The 22,924-nt window shown below is 56.4% G+C and overlaps 1 protein-coding gene across 1 annotated transcript in view; it reads left to right on the forward strand.

The window, feature by feature from the left end:
• MYO7B (myosin VIIB) overlaps nt 1-22,924 on the forward strand; it is a 76,165-nt gene that overhangs the window by 48,043 nt on the left and 5,198 nt on the right. Inside the window, exons 19-37 of the mRNA XM_062199092.1 lie at nt 904-998; nt 3,784-3,868; nt 6,091-6,309; nt 7,463-7,633; nt 8,279-8,494; nt 8,643-8,810; nt 10,946-11,023; nt 11,155-11,282; nt 13,536-13,662; nt 15,076-15,195; nt 15,552-15,725; nt 16,320-16,547; nt 17,525-17,692; nt 19,071-19,197; nt 19,292-19,418; nt 20,167-20,330; nt 21,260-21,441; nt 22,258-22,388; nt 22,526-22,683. Of these exons, the coding sequence (XP_062055076.1) occupies nt 904-998; nt 3,784-3,868; nt 6,091-6,309; nt 7,463-7,633; nt 8,279-8,494; nt 8,643-8,810; nt 10,946-11,023; nt 11,155-11,282; nt 13,536-13,662; nt 15,076-15,195; nt 15,552-15,725; nt 16,320-16,547; nt 17,525-17,692; nt 19,071-19,197; nt 19,292-19,418; nt 20,167-20,330; nt 21,260-21,441; nt 22,258-22,388; nt 22,526-22,683 (2,866 nt within the window). The remainder of the gene's footprint in view (nt 1-903; nt 999-3,783; nt 3,869-6,090; nt 6,310-7,462; nt 7,634-8,278; nt 8,495-8,642; nt 8,811-10,945; nt 11,024-11,154; nt 11,283-13,535; nt 13,663-15,075; nt 15,196-15,551; nt 15,726-16,319; nt 16,548-17,524; nt 17,693-19,070; nt 19,198-19,291; nt 19,419-20,166; nt 20,331-21,259; nt 21,442-22,257; nt 22,389-22,525; nt 22,684-22,924) is intronic.

A 22,924-nucleotide genomic window follows, 5' to 3' on the forward strand; every position in this document is an offset into this window, starting at 1 on the left:
CCAGCCTGCTCCAGCCCCCCACCCTGGCCCCACTGCACCCTTCCCTCCCCTCATGGAGCCTGCCATCACCCCAGGGACATCCTGGCCCAGCCCTCTAGGCTGTACCTCTGCCCATGGGTGGATCAGGCTGTGCTGGGGCTCTGGGCGAGGGCTGGCAGGGAGGAAGCAACAGAGGGAAAGAGAGGCTGACAGAGGGGCTGGCCTAGGGCACCGCCCAGGAGAGCGCACAGGTCGTGAGGCCCGCAGGGCGGAAGTGAGGTCAGCGTGGGCAGGTGGCCAGAGAGCCTCTCTCCCTCCCCTCCCTTGAGGCCACAGACAAGGTCTGCCACCTCTGTGTCCCAGGACCTGCCAAGAGCCCCAGTGTGTTTTGCGACCAAGGCTGGGGGAGGCAGAAGGGGTCCGGACAATCCTCTCCACCCTCCAGCAGGTGGCGCTACTCTGCATCCTATCAACACAGACCGTGCTGCCTTCCTGGGGCTGCAGGGGCAGGCCTGTGCCTCTCACCCCAGAGGGTGGCCGGGTAGGGGTGGGGACAACATGAGGCCACGGGTGAATGCAGCTGGTTTCATCCTGGGCACGCCCCACCTTTGACATGAAACAAGCATGAATGTGGGGGAAAGAAAACACAACCTCAGGGAAATTTTGTGTTCCCCTCCTGGATTCCCCCAGAGCGGAACTGAAGTTTGAAAGCAGAAGGCGCTACAAGGGGAGGGTCCGGGCAGGGGGTGGGAGGTGTAGCAGGAGCTCCTATCTCTGAGCCACAGCAGAGTCACCTGGAGGCCCTTCTGTGTGCATGTGTCCTCCAGGGGCAGGCGGGGGGAGCCCAGGAGTCAGGCAAGGGGTGGGCGGGGAGTGGGGCGCGAGGTGGGGGGACCACTACAGGATGCCTTGCTCCTCTCCCAGGACCACCAGGACGCGCTGCTGGAAATACAGAGGGGCCAGGCCCTGGATCGAGCAGCCATGACCATCCAGAGAGTCGTACGAGGCTACAGACACAGGTGTTGGCCCTGCCCAAGCCCCGCACACCACCCCCAACCCGGGACCCCCACTGCATGTTCCCGCTGGACCCTCTCTAGGGGTACCTGAAGCACCAGATGGCCCGAGCCTTCCTGAGCAGGGCTGCCGCTGTTGGCCAGAGAATTCTAGAACATTCTGGGAATGCTTAGAGCGGAAGCCACTGTGCACATGGGAGACAGCAGCCAGGCCAAGGGCGGTGCTGCTGTCAGCTGCACTTCCACATTCTCCTTCCACCATCTCAAAGAGTGCGTGGGTTTGAATGGCGAGGTCATTTGGGTTGGGAGGCTCAGGGCAACAAGAAGAAGGTACCGCAGCAACAGACCCCATGCACCATGGGGACCTCGTAAGAGTCCATTAGCTGGAGACGTTGCCACTGTCCTAGTTTGTGCAACACAGCAGGGGGTCTCAGACCTCCCCCCCCCACCCCAGTCGTTAAGCAAAGCACGGGCGTACCCCTCGGAGTATCTACTTCCTGCTGAGCCAGTTGTGGTCGTGTGTGCTTTTTGAGGCATGGGTCTGCTTTTTTCTTTTTTTTTTTTTTTAAAGATTTATTTATTATTTATTTGAAAGTCAGAGTTACACAGAGAGAGGAGAGGCAGAGAAAGAGAGAGAGGTCTTCCATCCGATGGTTCACTCCTCAGATGGCCGCAACGGCTGGAGCTGCGCCGATCCGAAGCCAGGAGCCAGGAGCTTCCTCCGGGTCCCCGACGTGGGTGCAGAGGCCCAAGGACTTGGGCCATCCTCCACTGCTTTCCCGGGCCATAGCAGAGAGCTGGACAGGAAGTGGAGTAGCCGGGTCTCGAACCGGCACCCATATGGGATGCCGGTGCTTCGGGCCAAGGAGATAACCCACTGTGCCACAGCACTGGCCCCCATGGATCTGCTTTTTTCTGAGCTGTCACATTTATGTGTGTAGAGCTGCTCAGAGTTCTCCTTGTCACCCTTTTGGTGTCTGTAGTCGGTAATGGTAGTCCCCAAGGTTGGCCATTTGTGTCTTCTCTTTTTTTTATTGCTAGAGGCTTGCCAATTTCATTGACCTTTCTGAAGATCCAGCTTTTTGTTTCATTGATTTTTCTCATTTTTAATTTCATTGATCTCTGCTCCTTTTCTTATTTCTTCCTTCTTCCATCTTTGGGTGTATGTTAGTCTTCTTTTTCGAGATCCTTGAGATGGGAGATTAAATGAATGAATTCAAAGATATTCTCTCTCTCTCTCTCTCTCTCTCTCTCTCTCAAGTTTTATTCATTTATTTGAAAGAGTTACAGCTAGAGGGAGAAACAGAAAGAGTATCTGCTGGTTCACTCCACAACAGCCAGGGCTGGGCCAAGCTGAAATCAGGAGCCAGGAACTCCATCCTGGTCTCCCACATGGGTGGCAAGGGCACAAATATTTGGACCATCTTCTGCTGCTTTTCCCAGGCCATTCGCAGGGACTTGAATGGGAACTGGAGCAGCCGGGACTCGAACCGGCGCCCACATGGGATGCTGGCAGCACAGGCCACTGGCGGCTTTACCTGCTATGTCATAGCACCACCCCCTTTCCCTCTTTTCCAGTGTTAAATGCCATCAGTCTCCCTGTCAGTACTACTTTGACTGTGTTTCACAGATCATTGTGTTCTAAGGATGCTTGAAAAGAATGCATATCTGCTCTTGTTGGGTGGAGTTCTAAAAATATCAATTGTATCTTGCAGGTTGATAGCGATGTATGATTCTATATTCTTGCCAACTCTTTCGTCTGATTAACTATTCTATCAATGTTGAGAGAGTGGTGTGGAGGTCTCCAACTATAATTTTGCATTTAGTTCTATCAGTTTTTGCTTCACACATTTTTTAGCTGTTGTTTGGTGCCTGCACATGTGGGATTGCTGAGTCTCTTTGGAGGATTGATCTTTTTATCATTGTGTGGTGTCCTTCTATGTCTCGGGCTATTTTCTTGCTTTGAACTCTACTTCATCTGGTATGAACCTAGTCACTCCTGTCTTATTTTTATTACTATTTGCATAATCAATGTTCTCCATCCTTTTACTTTCAACCTTCCTATCTCACTGTATTTTAAGTGAATTCTTTATAGTGTTTAGCTGGGTCATGTTCATGCTGCTGCTTTCTCAGGTGCATTAGCAGGGAGCTGCATTGAAAGTGGAGCAGCCAGGATTGGATTGGGCTCTGATATGGGATGCTGTCATCTCAGGCATTGGCTTAACCTACTACACCATAGTAAACGTTCTAACTTAATTGGACATGGCAGGACCCTGGCATCAATCGATACTGAAGTTTTCCAAATGATTTTTAATGTGATTGAGATTTTTTTATCCTGCAAAAAAAAAATATACTAGAAATGACAAGAAAACTCAGTAAAGTGTGGAATAGAAGAAAATCGCTGTGCACCGAGCTGACCTGAAGGTGTCTCTGCCTCCCCAGAGCCCAACTTCCGGTTATGCTCTTTGCATCAGCTCTGGGTTAGTGGCCAGAGGAGGGAGGCCTGGCAAGGAATGAAAAGTTGGAGCTGTTTCTTATGCCTCAATGGATCTTTGGGGGGCAATTTGGTTACTTTAAAAACTTGCCAGTCTCATTCACAAACTTGGCTTGTTAAAAGGAGACTGTCCTTAACGCGCCTGTGCGTCTTTGGGTATGGAAAGCTGCTGAGACAGTACGGTGTGGATTCATTTTCACCAGCATTTGACAGTCCCTCTGCCCTTCCCAATCGGTTCCCTCCCCACCCCAACCCAGGGAATTGCTCCACGCCTCTCACTTGCCTTTCCCCTTCCAGAAAGGAGTTCCTGAGGCAGAGGCAGGCAGCGGTGACGCTCCAGGCTGGGTGGAGGGGCTACCACAGCAGAAGGAATTTCAAGCTGGTGAGAAAGCTCATTGGGGGTGCTGGGCAGCCGTGCATAACTGTCCAATAAAACACAAACCTTCCAGACGTGTTTCTCTGCATGAGAGTTCCCAGGCAGGCAGGCTCCAACCCTTAGCAGGTGCCATCAGACCTCTGCACCTGCACGTTTCCCCTCTTAGCAGAGTACCAGGCCCCCTGGTTGGTGGCCTCCCCTGCAGGCATCAACACAGAGTCAATGGCACTGTCATTCTCTGTGTGTCAAGCACCGCTTCTTAATTTCTCTCTGAACTGCTAGTACTAGATCGGTGAGCACCTGCTCTATGGAGGAAGCAGAGCAAGCGTGGCCACACCCTGTCAGGCCTCACTCGCCTGCTTGCCTTTGTTGTGGACTTGACCGTGGTTGTGACATCACTGCTGGCTCTCAGCAAAATGGTCCTAGGCCCGTCTGCATCCATTGCTCACAAAGAATGCAATAGGTGCTCACAGATGTGGAAGGCTTGCTTGGCTCTGTGGCTTGGCAGGCACCCTTTTATTTAGCATTTGACCCACCCTGTAAGTATAGAAGGGTTAAGTTGCTTTCTTTTTTTTTTTTTTTTTGACAGGCAGAGTGGACAGTGAGAGAGAGAGACAGAGAGAAAGGTCTTCCTTTGCCGTTGGTTCACCCTCCAATGGCCGCTGCGGTCAGCGCGCTGTGGCCAGTGCACCATGCTGATCCGAAGCACCTGGCTAGGTGCTTCTCCTGGTCTCCCATGGGGTGCAGGGCCCAAGCACTTGGGCCATCCTCCACTGCACTCCCTGGCCACAGCAGAGAGCTGGCCTGGAAGAGGGGCAACTGGGACAGAATCCGGCGCCCCGACCGGGACTAGAACCCGGTGTGCCGGTGCTGCAAGGCAGAGGATTGATTAGCCTATTGAGCTGCGGTGTCGGCCCAAGTTGCTTTCTTTAACCCTTAGGGGCCAACTTCAGTTGTGCTCAGGGCATGCAGTCGGTAAGCAGGAGAGCTGGCACTGGGGCGTGGATCTGTGTGATCTCCCAGCCCTCGTGGCCACTATGGCCTCTCAGAAGGCAGCACAACTTCTCCCAGATGTTCAGAGACTGCTTTCGTCTGTGGTATATTTGCAGCAAGGAAGTGGGTGTCCATCAACGTCTTAGTTCCCTCTTAATTTTCTCTTTTAATTTTTTTTTTAATTTTTATTTTTGACAGGCAGAGTGGATAGTGAGAGAGAGAGACAGAGAGAAGGTCTTCCTTTTTTGCCGTTGGTTCACCCTCCAATGGCCGCTGCGGCTGGCGCATCACGCTGATCCGAAGCCAGGAGCCAGGTGTTTCTCCTGGTCTCCCATGCGGGTGCAGGGCCCAAGCACTTGGGCCATCCTCCACTGCCTTCCTGGGCCATAGCAGAGAGCTGGCCTGGAAGAGGGGCAACAGGGATAGAATCCGGTGCCCCAACCGGGACTAGAACCCGGTGTGCCGGCACCGCAAGGCGGAGGATTAGCCTGTTAAGCCACGGCGCCGGCCTCTCTTTTAATTTTTAAAATTGATTTTTATTCATTTGAAAGGTAGAGACACAGGGAAAGAGATCCTCCATCTGCTGGCTCACTCCCCCAAATGTCTGCAACAGCCAAAGCGGGGCCAGGCCAAAGCCAGGAGCCTGGAATTTAACCCAGGTCTCCCATGTGGGTGGAAAGAACCTAAGTATTTGGGCCATCACCTGCTGCCTCCCAGGATGTTGCATTAACAAGAAGCTGGAATTGGAATCAGGGCTGGGACTCAAACCCATCCACTGATATGGGATGCAGGCATCCCAAGGGGCAGCTTAACTGCTTCCCCAAATATCTACCCCTTTTTCCTTCTTGTTTTAAACCGTCCCCACCAGCACCACCTAGAAAGACTAGTTCAGTGGAGCTGGCACAGGTTTCCACACACTTGTGCAAGTATGTAGGCGTGACAAGCAAGGCCTCTGGACTCCAATGGCCCAAGTGAAATCCAAGCCAGTCCCTCTCAATGCATGGTCCCCAAGAGGCCACCCTATTGTTTATACTGTTGAACAAAGGCTGGGTTAGCACCTATTTGTAGGGTAGGCTCTGTTCCAAGTCCTTCAGGACATCGAGTATAGTGCCAGCCCTCTCCCCAAAAAAGCAGGTGACTATAGAGCTCATCTGTGAAGTCTTCCCAGGGAATCCCACTCTGTCCCTCTCAGAAGGCCTTCTCTCCGTGAGTCCTGCTCCCTCTCACCTCCGCAGATCCTCCTGGGTTTTGAGCGCCTGCAGGCCATCACTCGCAGCCACCTGCTAGCCAGGCAGTTCCAGGCCTTGCGGCAGAAGATGGTACAGCTGCAGGCCCGGTGCAGGGGCTACCTGGTGCGCCAGCAAGTCCAGGCCAAGAAGAGGGCGGTGGTCATCATCCAGGCACACGCCAGGGGTATGGCTGCCCGGCGGAGCTTCCAGCGTAAGAAGGCCAAGGTGGGTGGCCACACAGGCTCTTGGGCCCGTGGGCTGGCTTAGGTGCAAGTGGATGTGGGCAGGCAGGAACAGTGAGCAAAGAAGCCCCTTTGGAAGTTTCCCACTCAGGCCAACATGTTCAGCTCTGTCGCGGTGACTCAGGAACACACAAGAATTAAGGAGGCAAACAGGGAGGCACCTCCCGGGCTGGAATTTAGAAAACGCAAGAGACACTGCTTTCCTTTCCTATCCAAGGTCAGCACCGCGGACATGGCCTTGGCCACCATGCAGAAACTTGCAGGGAGAAGCATGGGGGTGACATCAGACACACAGGGACAGCCTTGTCCCTGGAACCTGGAGGTTGAGCTCTTTAGGCCACTCTTTTCTGCCTTGGGGACAATTTCTCGGCAGGCATCATTGGCCCCCCCTGGAAGGCGCAGGAAACCTGGGCCAGAGGAGAAAAGGGAGACCTCAATTCCCAGAAGGAGAGCCAGGGTCCCTGGTTACTGGACTGTGCCTGACAGCTCAGGGGACAGAGAAGGACCAAGGAGAGCCAGCCAGTGTCTGGGGGCCGGGTAGAAGGCAGGGAGCAGTGGGGTGGCACCAAAGTGTGTACTCCTACACTGTGAAGTCTCCCTTATGTGACCCCATGTCCTCCACGGGGCCCCCAAGTCTCAACTGCATTCCTGCACCTCGGGGCTCCAGGTGAAGTTGTGATAAGGCGGAGGAGCTGGTGTGACATCTCTCCCTGCTCCATGCATGGACTCAGGAAAGAGAGCGTGGGAGAGAATCAGCCCTCAGACAGGGCAGCAGCTGGAACTTCTGCCTCGAGGGGAGCCCCGCCTAGCTGCAAGACAGTGGGACCTGAGCTTTAGCGAGCATAGGCCCCAGTACCTCTCCCGTCCTTTGAATAAAGGGACCAGGTGGGCCTGCACTGTGGCTTTGCAGTTGGGTTCCAGGGTCCCCTGACCGCTGATCCTCTCAGGGGGAAGAAGCCCTGGCTGGTTGCTACCTGCTCACCATAGCTGGCAGAGTCTATGGCTTTAGAGACCAATACACTGATCTGGACAAATGATGGCAGAATGTAGTTTACTTGGCTTCTGGGAGGGGCTTTGCCGTGGAGGATGAACAGAGCTGGGCCTATGAGTGACCCTGCCCCATGGCGTGTGTGCAGGGCCCTGTGGTCATCCCAGCTGATAAACCTAAGAACCGAAGCGATCCCCCTGCCAAGAAGCGCGAATCCATCTACGACACGATCACCGACACGGAGATGGTGGAACGAGTGTTTGGTTTCCTCCCTGCCATGATCGGGGGCCAGGAGGGCCAGGCCCCACCACGCTTCGAGGTCAGGACAGCCATGGGGACAGGGTGGGGGGAGAAAGGCCCCGCTCGGTCTCTGACCTAGTCAACGTCTTGGCTCCTGGTGAGGGCTTCCAGGGGGAGGCTACAGGTTCCACAGCCCCAGGTGGGCATGCTAAAAAGACGGGCAATCTAAGTTTCTGTGGTCAAGCCCCTCCACCGGCAGCTTCTCCCCTACAAGACTTGAAAAGGCCTTTGCTGTGCCAAACTCCTGGATTTGCAATCAAGCCATTTTCCCTATGCATTAGGAACCTTGGTGGCCTGCAGAAGGAGACTGGGAGACCCAGATGGTGGCAAGAAGTGGGAGGGACAGGAGGAGCTGTGTGGCAGGACCCTCATCTGTCACCCAGCTCTGGGCCCCAAGACCCAGGACCTAGGCAGGCACTGTCCACATTTTAGTCCTTATGGCCTCAGCACCTCGGTGCCTGGGGCTGTCTCCCTCCCCTCTGGAGCACTGGGCCTGCAGGGAGGCGGGGAGGAGGACCAGTGTCTGCAGGGCGGAACAAAGCAGCCTCCCCAGCCCCCATGACCCCAAGGGCTGCTCACCCTGCCCTCGGCGACTCATGACAGCCTGGCCATGACGTGCAGGGACTGCTGACCCCTTGTCCTCCTGCACCGGCCCTCCCCCCAGGACCTGGAATCAAAGACCCAGACCCAGCAGCTGCCTGAGATTGATCTGGACGCGGTCCCCATGGTGGAGGAGCCAGAGGAGGACATGGATGTCCTGGCCGAGTACACCTTCCCCAAGTTCGCGGCCACGTACTTCCAGAAATCGGCTAGCCACACGCACATCCAGCGGCCACTCCGCTACCCACTGCTCTACCATGAGAACAGTGCCGACTGCCAGGTACCCAAGTGGTTCTCTGGCTTCCAGTGGCTCAAGACGCCCCTCAGAGCTGTGCAGTGCAGAGGGAACAAGAAAAGGGCTAGGGCCGCTGTGAACCCCAGGGCAGGGGGCTGCGTTCCAGCTGGGACCTCTGTGTCACCTCCTCCAGGCAGCACTGGCCGTGTGGAACATCATCCTGAGGTTCATGGGCGACCTTCCAGAACCCGTGCTCTATGCCAGGAACAGCCTAGGTGGCGACTCTGTGATGCGGCAGATCCATGACACGCTGCGGGGGGCCAGCAGTGCCCGGGGTTCATCGCCTGCTGGGTCCTCACAGGTGAGGCCCCTGGGAAGCTGGACTGGGCGGGGAGACAGACCCAGAGCCCTTTCCTGGGCATCGTCCACTGAGCCCAGCCCCTGAGCCAGTCTAGGATCACGCCCAGGACTTGGTGAATTGCACAGTCGTTAGTGGGGAGTCCCCTGGGTTGACTCAAGGTGGAATGAGATGCACTTCAGATGTCATTGAGGAAGCTGCTGTGTGCCCTTGCTTCTCCTGATGCAAATCCTGGGGGGGGGGGGAGGGGGCAACCCTTCAGGGTAGGGAGTATATTGTTTTGTTCCAGCTAAAGATATGGAGGAGTGAAGTCACTCCCTCCCACGTCACGGTGAACACACGTGTGGGTGCTGGGCTTGGAATGCCTTCCGCTGAATTCAGAGACCAAGTTCCTGGTCCATATTCTTCCAAATCTCTGATGGAAGGTTAATTCCCATCCATTTCTCTTTTTTTAAGATTTATTTTTATTTATTTGAAAGACAGAATTACAGAGAGGTAGAAACAGAGAGAGAGGTCTTCCATCCGCTGGTTCACTCCCCAAATGGCCACAAAGGCTGGAGCTGAGCCGATCCAAAGTCAGGGGCCAGGAGCCTCCTCTGGGTCTCCCATGTCAGTGCAGGGGCCCAAGGACTTGGACCATCTTCTGCTGTTCTCCCAGGCTATAGCAGAGAGCTGGTTCTGAAGAAGAGCAGCCGGGACTCAAACCGGCGGCCATATGGGATGCCAGCACTTCTGGCTGGAGCTTGAACCCTCTATGCCACACAGCGCTGGCCCCCATCAATTTCTCTTAAAAAAAAGATTGATTTGAAAGTCATAATTACACAGAGACAAGGAGAGACAGAGAGAGAGACCTTCCAGCCACTGGTTCATTCCCCAGGTGGCTGCCGACGATCTGAAGCCAGGAGTTTCTTCAGGGTCTTCCACATGGGTGCAGGGTCCCAAGCACTTGGGCCATCCTCTGCTGCTTTCCCTGGTGCATTAGCAAGGAACTGGATAGGAAGTGGAGCAGCTGGGACTCGCACCGGCACCCCTGTGGGAGGCTGGCAGTGCAGGCAGCGGCATTACTCACTGTGCCACAGCGCCTGCCTCAGTTCCCATCCGTTTCTGAGCAGCAGCCCTTCCTAAGGCCCAGTTCTGTGTCCTAACCCAACCAGGCCCAGTGCAGAGGAATCACACAGCAGTGACAGCACACAGGGCTGCCTTCCCGTCGGGTGACTGGCTGAGGCTCAGCTTGTGAGGTCCTGTGTGCAGACGGATTGCACAGAACTCTAAGGTGGTCTACAGAGGCCAGAAATCCAATGGAAGCTGCTGGAGCCCAAGCCTTGACACCCCGATCTCTGGAGGCGTGGACTCCTACGTATTAGGCTTCTGCTACTGCCTAACAAGTTACCCCAAAAGTCAGCAGCTTAGAACAGCACATGCCAATCTTCTCAAAGAGTTTCTAAGGGTTAGAACTGGGGTTCAGGCTGCCATCAAGCTGTTGTCACCAGGGGCCTGGAGTCACCTGAAGTTTTGCATAGGGCTGTGGGGTCCACTCTCGAGGTGTGGCACTCACGTGGCTGTTGGTGGGCAGCCATGGCTTCCTCACCACGCAGGCCTCTGCACACAGCTGCCTGAGCCTCCTCTCAACACGGCCGCCCCCAGGATGAGAGATCCAAGGAGGGAGATGCACTGTGGAATCTCAGAAGTCACATCCCATCTGGTGGGGCGGGGGTGGGGGTCACACAGGGCAGCAATGTCAGGAGACGGTGATCACAGACAGGGTGAGGGGGGACACCTTGGGGGCTGGCGACACCGCAGGGGAGGGACTCTGGCAGGGAGGTGACAGAACTGGCCCACTCCCAGAGCAGTGGGCCGCACAAGCACCGCCTTCTCTCGCAGAGCTTATCCTGATGTGTTGCACACTCAGGTGGCACAAGCCAGCTCTGTCATGACCACCAGACCCTGGCTGATCCCCATGCAAGCCCAATCCCACACTGAGCAGCAAATTCTCATGACAACAAAGCCCCAAGACCCTGGTGGCTGGGGGCAGGCTCCTCCCCAACAGCTTTGGTAAACCAGCCCAGGTGGCTGTAGGGCCAGCATCCTCGCAGTACCTCTCACACTCACCATCCGTCTGGAACCGTCTCCTCCCACAGCGGACGGGCCACAGGGACAAAGGGACCAAAGACATTTCCTCCATGAAGCTGAAGCGGTCCTCCCGGATCACGAGCCAGGTGAGCCCAGGGCCAGGGGACTGTGTGTGCCACAGGGCTCCAGGCTGTCACCTCCCTCCCTGTGCACCAGTTTACTCCCTGGCCAGTGGGAGGAGTCACGGCCATGCTGACCACTGTCTCCGGGCCCCAAGGTTGCCAGTCGTCTGAGTATCGGGGAAGAGGACTTCAACCCTGACGGCCCCATCTCGGACAGACCCATGTCCAACCTGGAGAAGGTGCACTTCATCGTGGGCTACGCCATTCTGAAACCTAGCCTGAGGTCAGTGCCCACAGACCCCAGACCTCTGATCAGGACCTCAGATCTCCTCTCTGGCTGTCGTTGCACGGCTGCAGCCTGCCCCAGCCAGAGATGTTCCCTCCTCGCCCTGCTCCCTGTCCTGGGTCTGCAGGCCAGGTCCCGTTCGCTGTGGGCTGGGGATTCATTTCAGAACAAATTTTAGTGCTGGACCCTGGAAATGAGCAGGTTCCCAGCTCATATTATATAAATTTTGCTTAATATACAATTATGTTCTCATACAAACTTTAAGAAACATATATACTGTTTTAGGAAAAGTGTTGTATTTAGGGATTCACTTATTTTGTTATTTTAGCCAAATTTGGGAAATGATTAGCCATTATTCAATATTGTTCTGCATTCTCCTCTTCTCTCTCTCTCCCTCTCTCTCTCTCTCCCTCTCTCCCTCTCTCTCTTCTTTCAAACTGTAATTAAACCTATGTAAACTGAAGGTCTGTTCATTTTTTCTTGTTTGCTTTTCTCTCTCTCTTTTTTAGAAGATTTATTTATTTATTTGAGAGAGTTACACAGAGAGAGGAGAGAGAGAGAGAGAGAGAGAGAGAGAGAGAGAGAGGTCTTCCATCCACTGGTTCACTCCCCCAGATGGCTGCTCTGGTCGGAGCTGCACCAATCCGAAGTCAGGAGCCAAGAGCTTCTTCCAGGTCTCCCACACGGGTGCAGGGGCCCAAGGACTTGGGCCATCTTCTACTGCTTTCCCAGGCCATAGCAGAGTGCTGGATGAGAAGTAGAGCAGCCGGGTCTCAAACCGGCGCCCATGCGGGATGCCGGCACTTCAGGACAGGGCGTTAACCCACTGTGCCACAGCACTGGCCCCTGCTTTTCTCTTTTCTTTAGATTGGGTAGTTTCTTCTGATCTGTTTTCAATTTTCACTGATCTTTCAATTCCCCCAATCCATCCAACACATTTTTTATTTCAGATACTATTTTTTTCAGTTCTAGAACTTGCACTTGCACCTTTTTTATATTTGTTTCTCTACTAAGAATTCCTGTTTGTTCATTCACTGTCAGCAAGATTTTCTTTATGTCCTCAAGCAGGGTCCTAACAGTTTTTAAGTCTTTTCTGCAAACCTGACGTCTGAGTCATTTGGAGGTTAGTCTCCATTGGCTGTCTTTTGTCTTGGGAACGATCATGTCCTACCTATTTCCTTGTAAGTCTAGTAATTCTAGGTTGTATTTTGGACATTGAGATTGATACCTTTAGAGACTATGTTCTATTATATTCTTTCAGAGTGTTGGCTTTTTTTGGGCCAGCCAGTAACTTGGCTAGATTAAAACTCTATGTCCGCCACAGTGAGAAGCAGCTGGAATCCCTCTTGGGTTGTTTTAGCCTTAACAGGGATGCCCAGAGTCTGCCTCACCATGAGTATATAAGAATCAGCCAGAGACTTAGGGAGATTTTATATGCAAAATTCAGGACTTGCCTTCTCTGATTCTCTTCATTCTCGGGCTCCCCTGCTACCTCAAGCTGTTTTGAGTATCCCAAACTGTAGCTTCTGCTTCTTCAAGTCAGTAGGATTACAAGACTTCCACCCAAGTAATAACTGCCTGTGTAACAGCAATGGGGCAAGTCTTCTAATTCAACTGGTTCTGCTGGTGGTTCTCTCTCTCTCTCTCTCTCTCTCTCTCTCTCTCTCTCTCAGATTTATTTATTTTATTTGAATGACAGAATTACAGACAGATGGGGGTGGGGGAGGAGGGAGAGAGAGAGAGAGAGAGAGAGAGAGAGAGAGAGAGAGAGAGAGAGAAACTCCTCTGTCTGCTGTTCACTTCCAAATGGCTGCAACAGCCTGGACTGGACCAGGCCAAAGTCAGGAGCCAGGAACTCCATCAGAGTCTCCCATATATGCAGCGGCTCAAGTACTTGAGCCATCCTCTGCTGCTTTCTCTGGCAAATTAGCAGGAAGCTAGATGGGGCCAGGGCACAGCGGGCTGAGGGCAGCACTCTGAGGCACAGCGTCCTGGGCGGAGGAGTGAATGATGACACAGAGACCTAGGCGGATGGGATGCCTGCAGGAGCCAACCAAGGGCCTTGCTGGGTGGGGTACAGGGCCCTGGGGAACACTGGGGTGGCTCGCAGGGCTGAGAGAGTCCCCGGGCTGGAGGGGCACCCACAGAAGCTACACACACACACACACACACACACCTGGTGTGCAGAAGGATTGTGCGCCTTCCCCAGGGCCAGGCCCCGCCTGCCTCCCAACACTGTGTGTCTTTCAGGGACGAGATTTACTGCCAGATCTGCAAGCAGCTCTCAGGGGACGTCAGAAAGAGCAGCCTGGCTCGGGGCTGGATCCTGCTGAGCCTCTGCCTGGGCTGCTTCCCGCCCTCGGAGAGGTTCATGAAGGTGTGAAGGAGCAGGGGCCGGGGGGCTGGCACTGGGTGCTCAGGGGGACAAGTTACAGTGGGAGCACGGGGATGAGGGGGCAGTCTGGAGCAGGTCCAGAAATCCTGGCCCATGCCTGGTTCTCCTGCACCTGTAGACTGGCACCGGGAGCGATGTCTGGGTGCTCCCTGCCTCAGTTTCCTCATTTGTAAAAAAGAGCCCTGGGTTCCTGCCAGGCCACAGCCCCTGTGCCTAGGCTGTCTGGAGCTAGAATGAGAAGGCAGGGGAAAAGGGAGTGGACTGACGGGAACGTGGCCTCAACCAACGCCTGTTTCTGATTCTTCAGTTGCTTCTAGAACTGACAATAGAGGTGGTTGGCCCCAGGCTTCACTGCCTCAGTCCAGGGGACTTTGAAAGTTTGGGGGAAATTACATTAAACCACATGTTTATTTGTGTGCAAAGAAAAATTTAGAATTCTATGCATGTGAAGCATCTTCCAAAAATTCATGAAAATAGGTATTATTATAAAAGTATGCATGGGGTAGAGGTCAGTGCTGTGGCATGGCAGGTAAAGCTGCCGCCTGAAACACCGCTATCTCATATGGGTTCAAGCCCCAGCCACTCCACTTCTGACTGGATCGCTCCTCAGATGGCCTCAGCAGCCAGGGCTGGGCCAGATTGAAGCCAGGAGCTTCATCCAGGTCTCCCACGTAGGTGCAGGGACCCAAGCACTTGGACCATCTTCCGCTGCTTTCCCAGGTGCATTAGCAGGGAGTTGGATCAGAAGTAGAGCAACCAGGACACAAACCGGAGCCCATATGGGATGCCGGTGTCACAAGCAGTAGCTTTACCTGCTACACCACAACTCTGGCCACTTTCCACAGACTTTTTAAAGTGCCCTCATTTTTGCCTTTAAGATAGGTTTGGATCATGGGGTCAAACCACCTGCACATTTGAAACCAGCCGTGTTGAACAAGTATCGCTCCTCAGGAATGCACCACTCTTCTGTCTCATGGGGTGGGGGGAGTGGGGAAAGCACCCATCTCAGCACAGTCCGGAACACAATCTCACAGTTTACCTGTTTGAGAAGCAGAGAGAAAGAGAGAGATCTGATCTACCAGTTCACTCCCCCAAATGCCTACAATGGCCAGAACTCTGGGCAGACAGAAACCAGGAGCCAAGAACTCAACCCAGTCTCCCACTTGGGTAGCTGGAACCCAGTCACTTGAGCCTTCGCTGCTGCCTCCCAGGGTCTGCATTGCCGGAAGCTGGAGTCAGGAGTTGCCACCAGGCACAAACCCAGGCACTCTGGTTTGGGGCTAACCACCCACCCCTGGTTATAATTTTTCCTGTCCACCTGGGCAGAAAGGAGAACTCAGTCTCCATTCTGAGCACCTTCCCCCTACACACACACTTTGTTTTTTCACCCACCAGTATCTGCTGAATTTCATTGGTCAAGGGCCTGTGGGCTACGGGCCCTTCTGTGCTGAGCGCCTGAGACGCACCTGTGCCAATGGAGTGCGCATGGAGCCCCCCACTTACCTGGAGCTGCAGGTAGGGGCCTGGCTGGGGCGGCGATGGGCAGTGCGGGGTGCAGGCCCCTGTGGCTCCTGCACAAAGCCGTTGGTGAGGGTCTTCTCCAGGAGGGGGCGTTGTCTTCTATGCTCCCCCATCTCTGCTGTGATACCTTCTGGGTCAGTGGTACCTCATTAGCATGAGATGTGAATGACTACCGATCACCACTCCCCACCTCGTGTGGTAGCCCCTCCTGGTGGGGGTACCCACACCAAAGCCATCCTCAGTGGCTTTGCTGTTGGCAGCAGCGCCATCCTCCTTGCTTTTTGGCAACTGCATCACCTGTGGGCCCAGGAACCCTGGGCCAGAGGAGCTGAGTCTTCCCCCCACACCAGGCTGTCAAGTCCAAGAAGCACATCCCGATCCAAGTCATCCTGGCTACCGGAGAGAGTCTGCCGGTCATGGTCGACTCGGCCTCCACTTCCCGGGAGATCTGCCTGCACATCGCCCGCAAGCAGGACCTCAGCGACCACCTGGGCTTCTCCCTCCAGGTCGCCGTGTATGACAAGGTACCAACCAGGTGTCCCTCTCACACAAGCTCAACCCTCACCTGACCCCAGCAGCTGGACACGTGCACATCCACACACACACACATGCACACACCTGTCCTCCTGTTGCCTGTTTGCATGCACAGCCCAGCGGCTACACCCCAACCCTGCACCTGCCACAGGCATACCTGTCACTTCTGGCAACACCCCAGCGACTTTGCACAGGCTCCAATGTCTTGTCCCAGATTCCCTGTGCCCTGGAAGCTGCAGATGGCCCCAGAAGCAGGCATGGAGGAGCATCCAACCAGCCCCTCTGAACACCAGCACTGCCTGCCCGAGTGCCCTAGCCTCAAACCCACTTGCACCAGCAGCCAGCATGGAGCATGGCCCAAGTCCCACTGACAAACATCTGCTCCTGCCTCCTTTGGGCGGGGCTGGCAGGGGAGGAATGTCTCAGAGTGATGGACAGGCCATGCCCCACGTCAGGTTCTGGGGGACTCAGCAATGTCCACTCAGCTCACTCTGGGCTCTGAGGGTCCCAGCATATGGGGAGGCATGTCCCCACGGGACATGCCAGCAGCTGCTAACTCCCACTGCTGATGATTCTGCTCTCAGTTCTGGTCCCTGGGCAGTGGACGTGACCATGTGATGGATGCCGTGGCCCAGTGTGAGCAGCTGGCCAGGGAGAGGGGTGAGAGCCAGCGCCAATCACCCTGGCGCATCTACTTCCGCAAGGAATTCTTCACGCCCTGGCACGACTCCAAGGAGGACCCAGTCAGCACCAAGCTCATCTACCGCCAAATCCTCCATGGAGTCTGGTCGGGCGAGTATAGCTTCGAGAAGGTGAGAGGCCTGGGGAAGGGGCATCCACAGAGGAGGGACCCAGCTGGGGGCCATGCAGAGGAGCAGATGGCGGCAGGGGAGCAGGGCGGTCCACGCCCTTGCCGGGCACACAGCTGTCCCTCCCAGCCCCGGCTCCCATTTCTGCAGCTTTGCTCAAGTCCCTGGGGCCCGCAGTGCCAGCAGCAGGCAGGGAAGGCCTCCCCGTCAGCCCCAGGCCTGCTGGCCCATCCATGCAGCTGCTTTTGGAGCCCAGGTGCCTGAGTTCCAAGTTGTAGTCTCCCTCTCATTGGCCCTCCTGCAGCTGGAGTGCTCACAGAGTGCTGAGGGCTGCTTTGGAAAGAAAGCCTGACCACTGAGGGCGATTGTGCACCTGAAACTCCCAGTGCAACCCCCCTAGGAGGAGGGGTTGAGGCAGCTGCAGCAGTCCTGGAGGCCTGGCTGGAAGAGACATGGACAGGGAACAGCAAAAAAAAGAAAAAAGAGAAAAAAGGAGTGATGTGAGGCTCTGAACTTCTGGATAAATGGGATGCTTGGGGATCCCTGCCCAAGCTGGGACCACTTGGGTACCTTCCATGGGCTCCTGTCCATCTGGGTCCTTCTAAGAACGTTTCACAGATGGCCACCAGTCTCCCTTGACAAGTGAGCGCCAGAGCTGAAATGGGAAGGGCCTCATCCACTTGCATCCACTCAGAGCAATTTCAGGGTTCCAGGCAGGAACTTAGCAAGGACCGCCCCCTATCCTTGGGCAGATGGCCTGCAGAGCCCAGGCCAGGGCTGGCTGCCACCAACAACAGACACCAAGCAGAGGAACCAAGTAGAGGCAGAACAAAGTGGCAGCTCCAGCTCCCGGGTCCCACCTGAGTTACTGCACAGCTCCACTGTGCAGAGGCAGGAGCCGGGCCACGGACAGGCACCACGAGGAAGGTGGGCTCTCACTCAGCCTCCCTCCACCCCTGTGTGTGCCCCGGGCTGTACAGGAGGAAGAGCTGGTGGAGCTGCTGGCCCGACACTGCTATGTGCAGCTTGGTGCCTCCGCAGGGAGCAAGGCCATCCAGGAACTGCTGCCCAGCTGTGTGCCCCCCAGGCTGTACAGGAGCAAGCCCCCGGAGAGGTGGGCCAGTCTCGTCACTGCTGCTCAGGCCAAGGTCAGCCCTTGGGATGGTGGGGACCCTGGGTGTGCAGAGGGTTGTGAATTCCTGGAAAGCTTAGATGGCACCATCCAATGTAGCCCTGTCCCTTGGGATTTAAAGCCTCGCTCAGCCCAGCTCCATACCACAGGTGCAGGCCACCTGCCCTCTGCCTCCTACCATGAGTCCTGTATTTCCCTTTAAAAAAAAAAAGGTGTATTGATTTGTTTGAAAGAGTTACACAGAGAGAAGGAGAGGCAGAGAGAGTGGTCTCCCATCCGCTGGTTCACTCCCCAGATGGCCGCAACAGCTGGAGCTGTGCCAATCTGAAGCCAGGAGCTTGGATCTTCTTCTGGGTCTCCTATGTGGGTTCAGGGGCCCAAAGATTTGCTTCCCCAGGCCATAGCAGAGAGCTGGATCTGAAGTGGAGCAGCCAGAACTAGAATTGGCACCCATATGGGATGCCGGCTTTACCCACTTTACGCCAGCTCCTGTACTGGTCTTTACTGGTCTGACCCACAGAGTCTTGACACGAGGGGGCATCCACAGCTGCTGCTCAGTGGCACGCTGTTGCCCCCACACCCATCCAACCCTGAGGCTCCACCCCCTGCCCCCTGGACTCTCGGTGTCCCCTCACTGGCCATGGAGGACTTCCCAGGCTGGAGGACGTGGACCATCTAAATATGCGATCCCACAGTCAGTGTGTGTCCAAGGTGCATCAGACAGGAGATTCCTGCTGACACTCCCGGAGCCGGGCTGTGGCTGGTACTCTGCAGCCACTGTTTGAAGTTGGAATGAGAGAACTAGCATTATATTCAGCCATCTGAACAGAACCTTGGGTTAGATACGAGCGCACTTCAGCAAGTGTGTGGAAGAAATGGAATTACAAGGTTTTCTTTTAGCACAAAACCATTGTGGAATCCACGTGTAGTTTTGTCGTTTTCCATGAGCTTTTGGAAGTCCCGTTGTGCAGTGGAAGCAGGGAGAGGAGAGAGTGGAGGTGCAGCAGGGTCAGCACGGCATGAGGGAGGGAGCTGGAAGGTGAGAAGCTTGAAGGAAGTCCCCGAGAGAGGCCCCTACATAGGCAGAAAAAGAACCCAGAGAAGAAAGACAGGCACCCAGCAAGATGGCGCTGGTGCCCAGAGCAAGACACAGAGCCATAGGCACACGCTGGCGGGGCCCAGGCCAAGCTCAGGCCCACAGACACCACCGCCTCCTACCCTGAGACTCAGTGATCCCCCTGGCCTTCTTCCCTTCTCAGCACCACCCACCCAAGGGCCCACCCCCAAGGGTGCAAGAGCAGCCCCTTCCCAGGATGGTCCATCTATCCAATCATCACCCTGAGCACTGGGCAGAGGATTAGCCAGCAGCGCCAGGTGCTGGAGGTGACACCCAGGGTCCACCCCATACCCAACAGGTGCAAGCCACCACACCTCAGGACGTGCGGGAGCAGGTGGTGGACGGTGCCCGTCTGCGGTGGCCACTGCTCTTCTCCCGGCTCTTTGAAGTCAGCACACTCTCTGGTAACGGCCTCTGATGGGGTGAGGGTGAGAGGAGCAGGCTGGACACCCCCCGGTGGCATAGCCCTCACCCTGCCGTCTCCCCCCACCCTGCCAGGCCCCCGTCTCCCCAAGACACAGCTGATCTTGGCCATCAACTGGCAGGGGTTGTACTTCCTGGACCAGCGTGAGAAGACGCTGCTGGAGCTCTCCTTCCCTGAGGTCATGAGTCTGGTCACCAACAGGTGGGGTCCTCAGGGGGAGAGGGCCCCCGTGCCTCTTTCCTGGCAACCTGAATCATCCTTGGGACTGATGCATCAGGGGGGACAGGGGACTGTGTGTCGTCCCCGGGAGCTAGGCTGGGGTGGAGGGACCAGGTGCACTGCCACCAGACCACCGACACCCTGTTAAGCCCTCCATCATCTCCATGAGCATAGTAATCTGTGGTCTTCCAGGCACACAGCCATTTACCAGGCTCCCTCCCTGCTTGTGGGTGAGAATCAGTCCCACAGAAAGTACAGGTGATCTGGGACAGGAGTGCAGGCACAGGGCCACCTCCATCCCAGTGGCTTCCCATGGTCTCTGCAAATGAGAATTCCTTCAAGCCCTTCGGGAAGTAAGCCCCACCCATGCTCCACCACAGGCACACTCAGTAAAAACACAGCTTAGTGTGGCATTCCCTTGATAAAGTGGGCAGTGCCAGGTGCACCTGGCCACCCCCATGACATTAGCATCACCCACTCTGCAGATGGGACAAGCTGAGGCATGCGGAGGTCAGGGTCCCAGAATGAGCCTCTGGCATCTCGTCTCAGCCCTAATATTCTGTGCAGTGTCCCTCCAAGCCTGTCTCCTCATCACCTGTTCAGAGCTATCCCCACACACTGGGACTTGGCGCCACCTTCCACCTCCAAGACCTTGGGTGCCCTGAGCTCTGGCCATCACTTTCCCGCCTGGAGGAGGTCTGTGGTCACATCACACCCTCTGTCCCCTCAGGGAGGCCCAAGGCGGGCAGAGGCTGCTGCTGGCCACGTTGCATGATGAGTTCGAGTTCATGTCCCCCAGCAGCGTGGCCATCGCCGAACTGGTGGCCTTGTTCCTGGAGGGCCTCAAAGAGAGATCCGTGTTCGCCATGGCCCTGCAGGACAGGAAGGCCACAGGTGCTCACCGGGCGGGAGGGCACCGGGAGGGGTGGCTTGTGGGGGCAGGGGGGAGGTGGCTTGTGCGTCTCCACGTGGCACAGCAGAGGGCGGGCAGTTTGCACAGCTCTGGGAGGGGAAGCCAGCCTTGCTCAGGATTGCACTGCAGCAGATGCCAGGGGGTAGCAGGGACAGAGACCACTCCCTCCCCAGCCACTCTGCTATCCCGTTTCGCATTCATGGAACTGGTGGCCCAAGGTGGGAAGTGGCTCCCCCGGGGTCACACAGCTCAGGGGGATGAGCATCCAGCTCTCAGCCACAGATTTCCTGCAAGCCAGTGCTCCAGACAGAACCAGGCTGCAGGCGGTTGGCAACAGGTGCATGACAAGCCCCGCCCCCGACCTGTGCCAGACCTGGCTGATTGCTGGGTATTCATAGATAATGCAGTGATGCAGCACCTGCAGGGGCTCCGAAGGGATGGATGCTTGCTGGGATGCAGAGTAAGGGGCCGTGCATGGGGTCCGCAGCAGTGAGAAATGCACACCTGTGTTAACATGATGCACTGCTGCCCCATTCAGCCCTCAGAGTTGCCCCCCAGAAGTAGGCTCAGCACCCAGGTCTGGGATGGACACTGCACCTTTGTCCACCTGCACTATCCCCCATGTCAGACCTTGGCAGGTGTCCCAGGGCTGGGGCTGCAGTCAGAGCTCCCCGCCTCCGCCCAGCTGGCTACATGCCTGCGCAGGTGCAGCAGGCGACACTCCTCTGGACCCTGCATCTCCAATCTCACCACCACTCTCAGAGGGGTCCTGGCCCTTGGTTTCCTCACCTGTGAAAGCAGAGAGCCCCCACACCACATCAACGTGGCCTCTGGTCCCTGCAGAGCCCCTAGCTGCAAAGCTACCACTAGCAATGGCTTTTTTTTTTCTTTTGGTCCTTGGGGCCTGCAGATGATGCCACCCTCTTGCCCTTCAAGAAGGGGGATTTGTTGATCCTGACCAAGAAGCAGGGGCTTCTGGCCTCTGAGAACTGGACGCTGGGCCAGAATGACAGGACCGGCAAGACGGGGCTGGTGCCCACAGCCTGCCTCTACGCCATCCCGACGCTCACCAAGCCCTCAGCACAGCTGCTGGTATGCCCCTCGCTCTCCCCTCCTCAATGCCAGCACCCATGGGCATGGAGGGGAAGTTGACCTGGGAGACCCAGCTCAGAGGCCCACCCCTGCCATGCAGAGGATCAGGAAGGCAGCCTTGGCACCAGGATGGCTCTGCCAGCCCCCAATGGCCCTGAAACTGGCACACCTGGCACCTAATGAATGCTGGATAAACTTGTGCTCTGTCCTGCCACGGGGGTGTCCTGGGGACAGACCCAAGTATTCCCAGCCTCTGCCTCCTTGAAACCCTGACCCAGGGGTCCAAGGCTCCCTGCCTACCCTGAGAACCACCCCATGTGAGACTCATGCAAAAGCAGGCAGGGGCAGACATCCCACATGCACATACTGAGTGCCAAGTGTATGCTCTGCACCTGCAAGAATGAGTTAAACTCAGCCACTGGCAGGGGCTATACAGACTTTAGGGCAAAGAAACGGGGGTCCTTGTGGGAACGAACAAGAGGCTGGGGGCTTGGCCTGCCTGGAATGCCAGCCCTGAGGGAGGGATACTGGTGCTGGGGCCTGAAGGGGGGCAAGGAGGCAGGGTTGGGGTGAGGCCTGCCCCAAAAAGGCACGCAGGGGAAGGAGAACTGGGGAGAAGTCTGAAACCCAGCAAGGCCACCCTGGGGCACTAAGCCATTGAGGGAAAGCAAAGAGACGCCAAGGGAAGAGGTAGGCCCCAGGGCCCACCCACCCTGCGCTCGGCTCTGTCCCCTCCTCAGCCACAGGCCAGGAGGAGCCTCTGAAAGGGGCCTTGGGATCGGTGGCCCCCGTTGCCCACAGGCCTGTGTCCCGCAGAGCTTGTTGGCCATGTCACCAGAGAAGCGGAAGCTGGTGGCCCGGGAGGCACAGCCCACGGAGCCCCCACCTGAGGAGCAGTCCCAGGAGGAGCCGCACACCCTGGAGGAGTTCTCCCTGGAGGCTTTCAGGTACCCCCTTGCCCCACCCCACCCCCATCACCCTGCCCAGCCTGGGACCTCTGCCTTCACTTCCCCCACCCCCCACCCCCCACCCCCAGGGCTGTAGGGAGCGGGGACAGAGCCCACGCCAACCTCTGACCCCACAGGGCCCCAGAGAAGGAGACGATCAGCAGGGCCATGCCATCCCTGTCCCGCACCCGGGGCCACCTGTGGGCCTACTCTGCTGAGCCGCTGCGGCAGCCGCTGCTCAAGCGAGTGCACGCCAACGTCGACCTCCGGGACGCCGCCTGCCAGATCTTCCTCGATATCCTTCTGCCAGCTGCCTGCCCTGCTACAGCCACGCCCACTCGCTCAGGCCGGGTCACCTGGGGCCCCGCCCTCCCTCAGCCGCCCAGGGGCTGGGCCAGGCCTCAGAGAGCGCAGCACGAACCCCACACACAGCTCAGTGTGGAGCTAGGCAGGAGTCAGGGTGGGACGAGGACCAGGGCTCAGAGTTGAGCTGGAATCAGCGGTCAGGGGTCAGTGTGGGGATGGTGCCAGGGCCA

This window comes from Lepus europaeus, chromosome 1, assembly GCF_033115175.1.
Source record: "Lepus europaeus isolate LE1 chromosome 1, mLepTim1.pri, whole genome shotgun sequence".
NCBI classification, from domain to species: domain Eukaryota; kingdom Metazoa; phylum Chordata; class Mammalia; order Lagomorpha; family Leporidae; genus Lepus; species Lepus europaeus.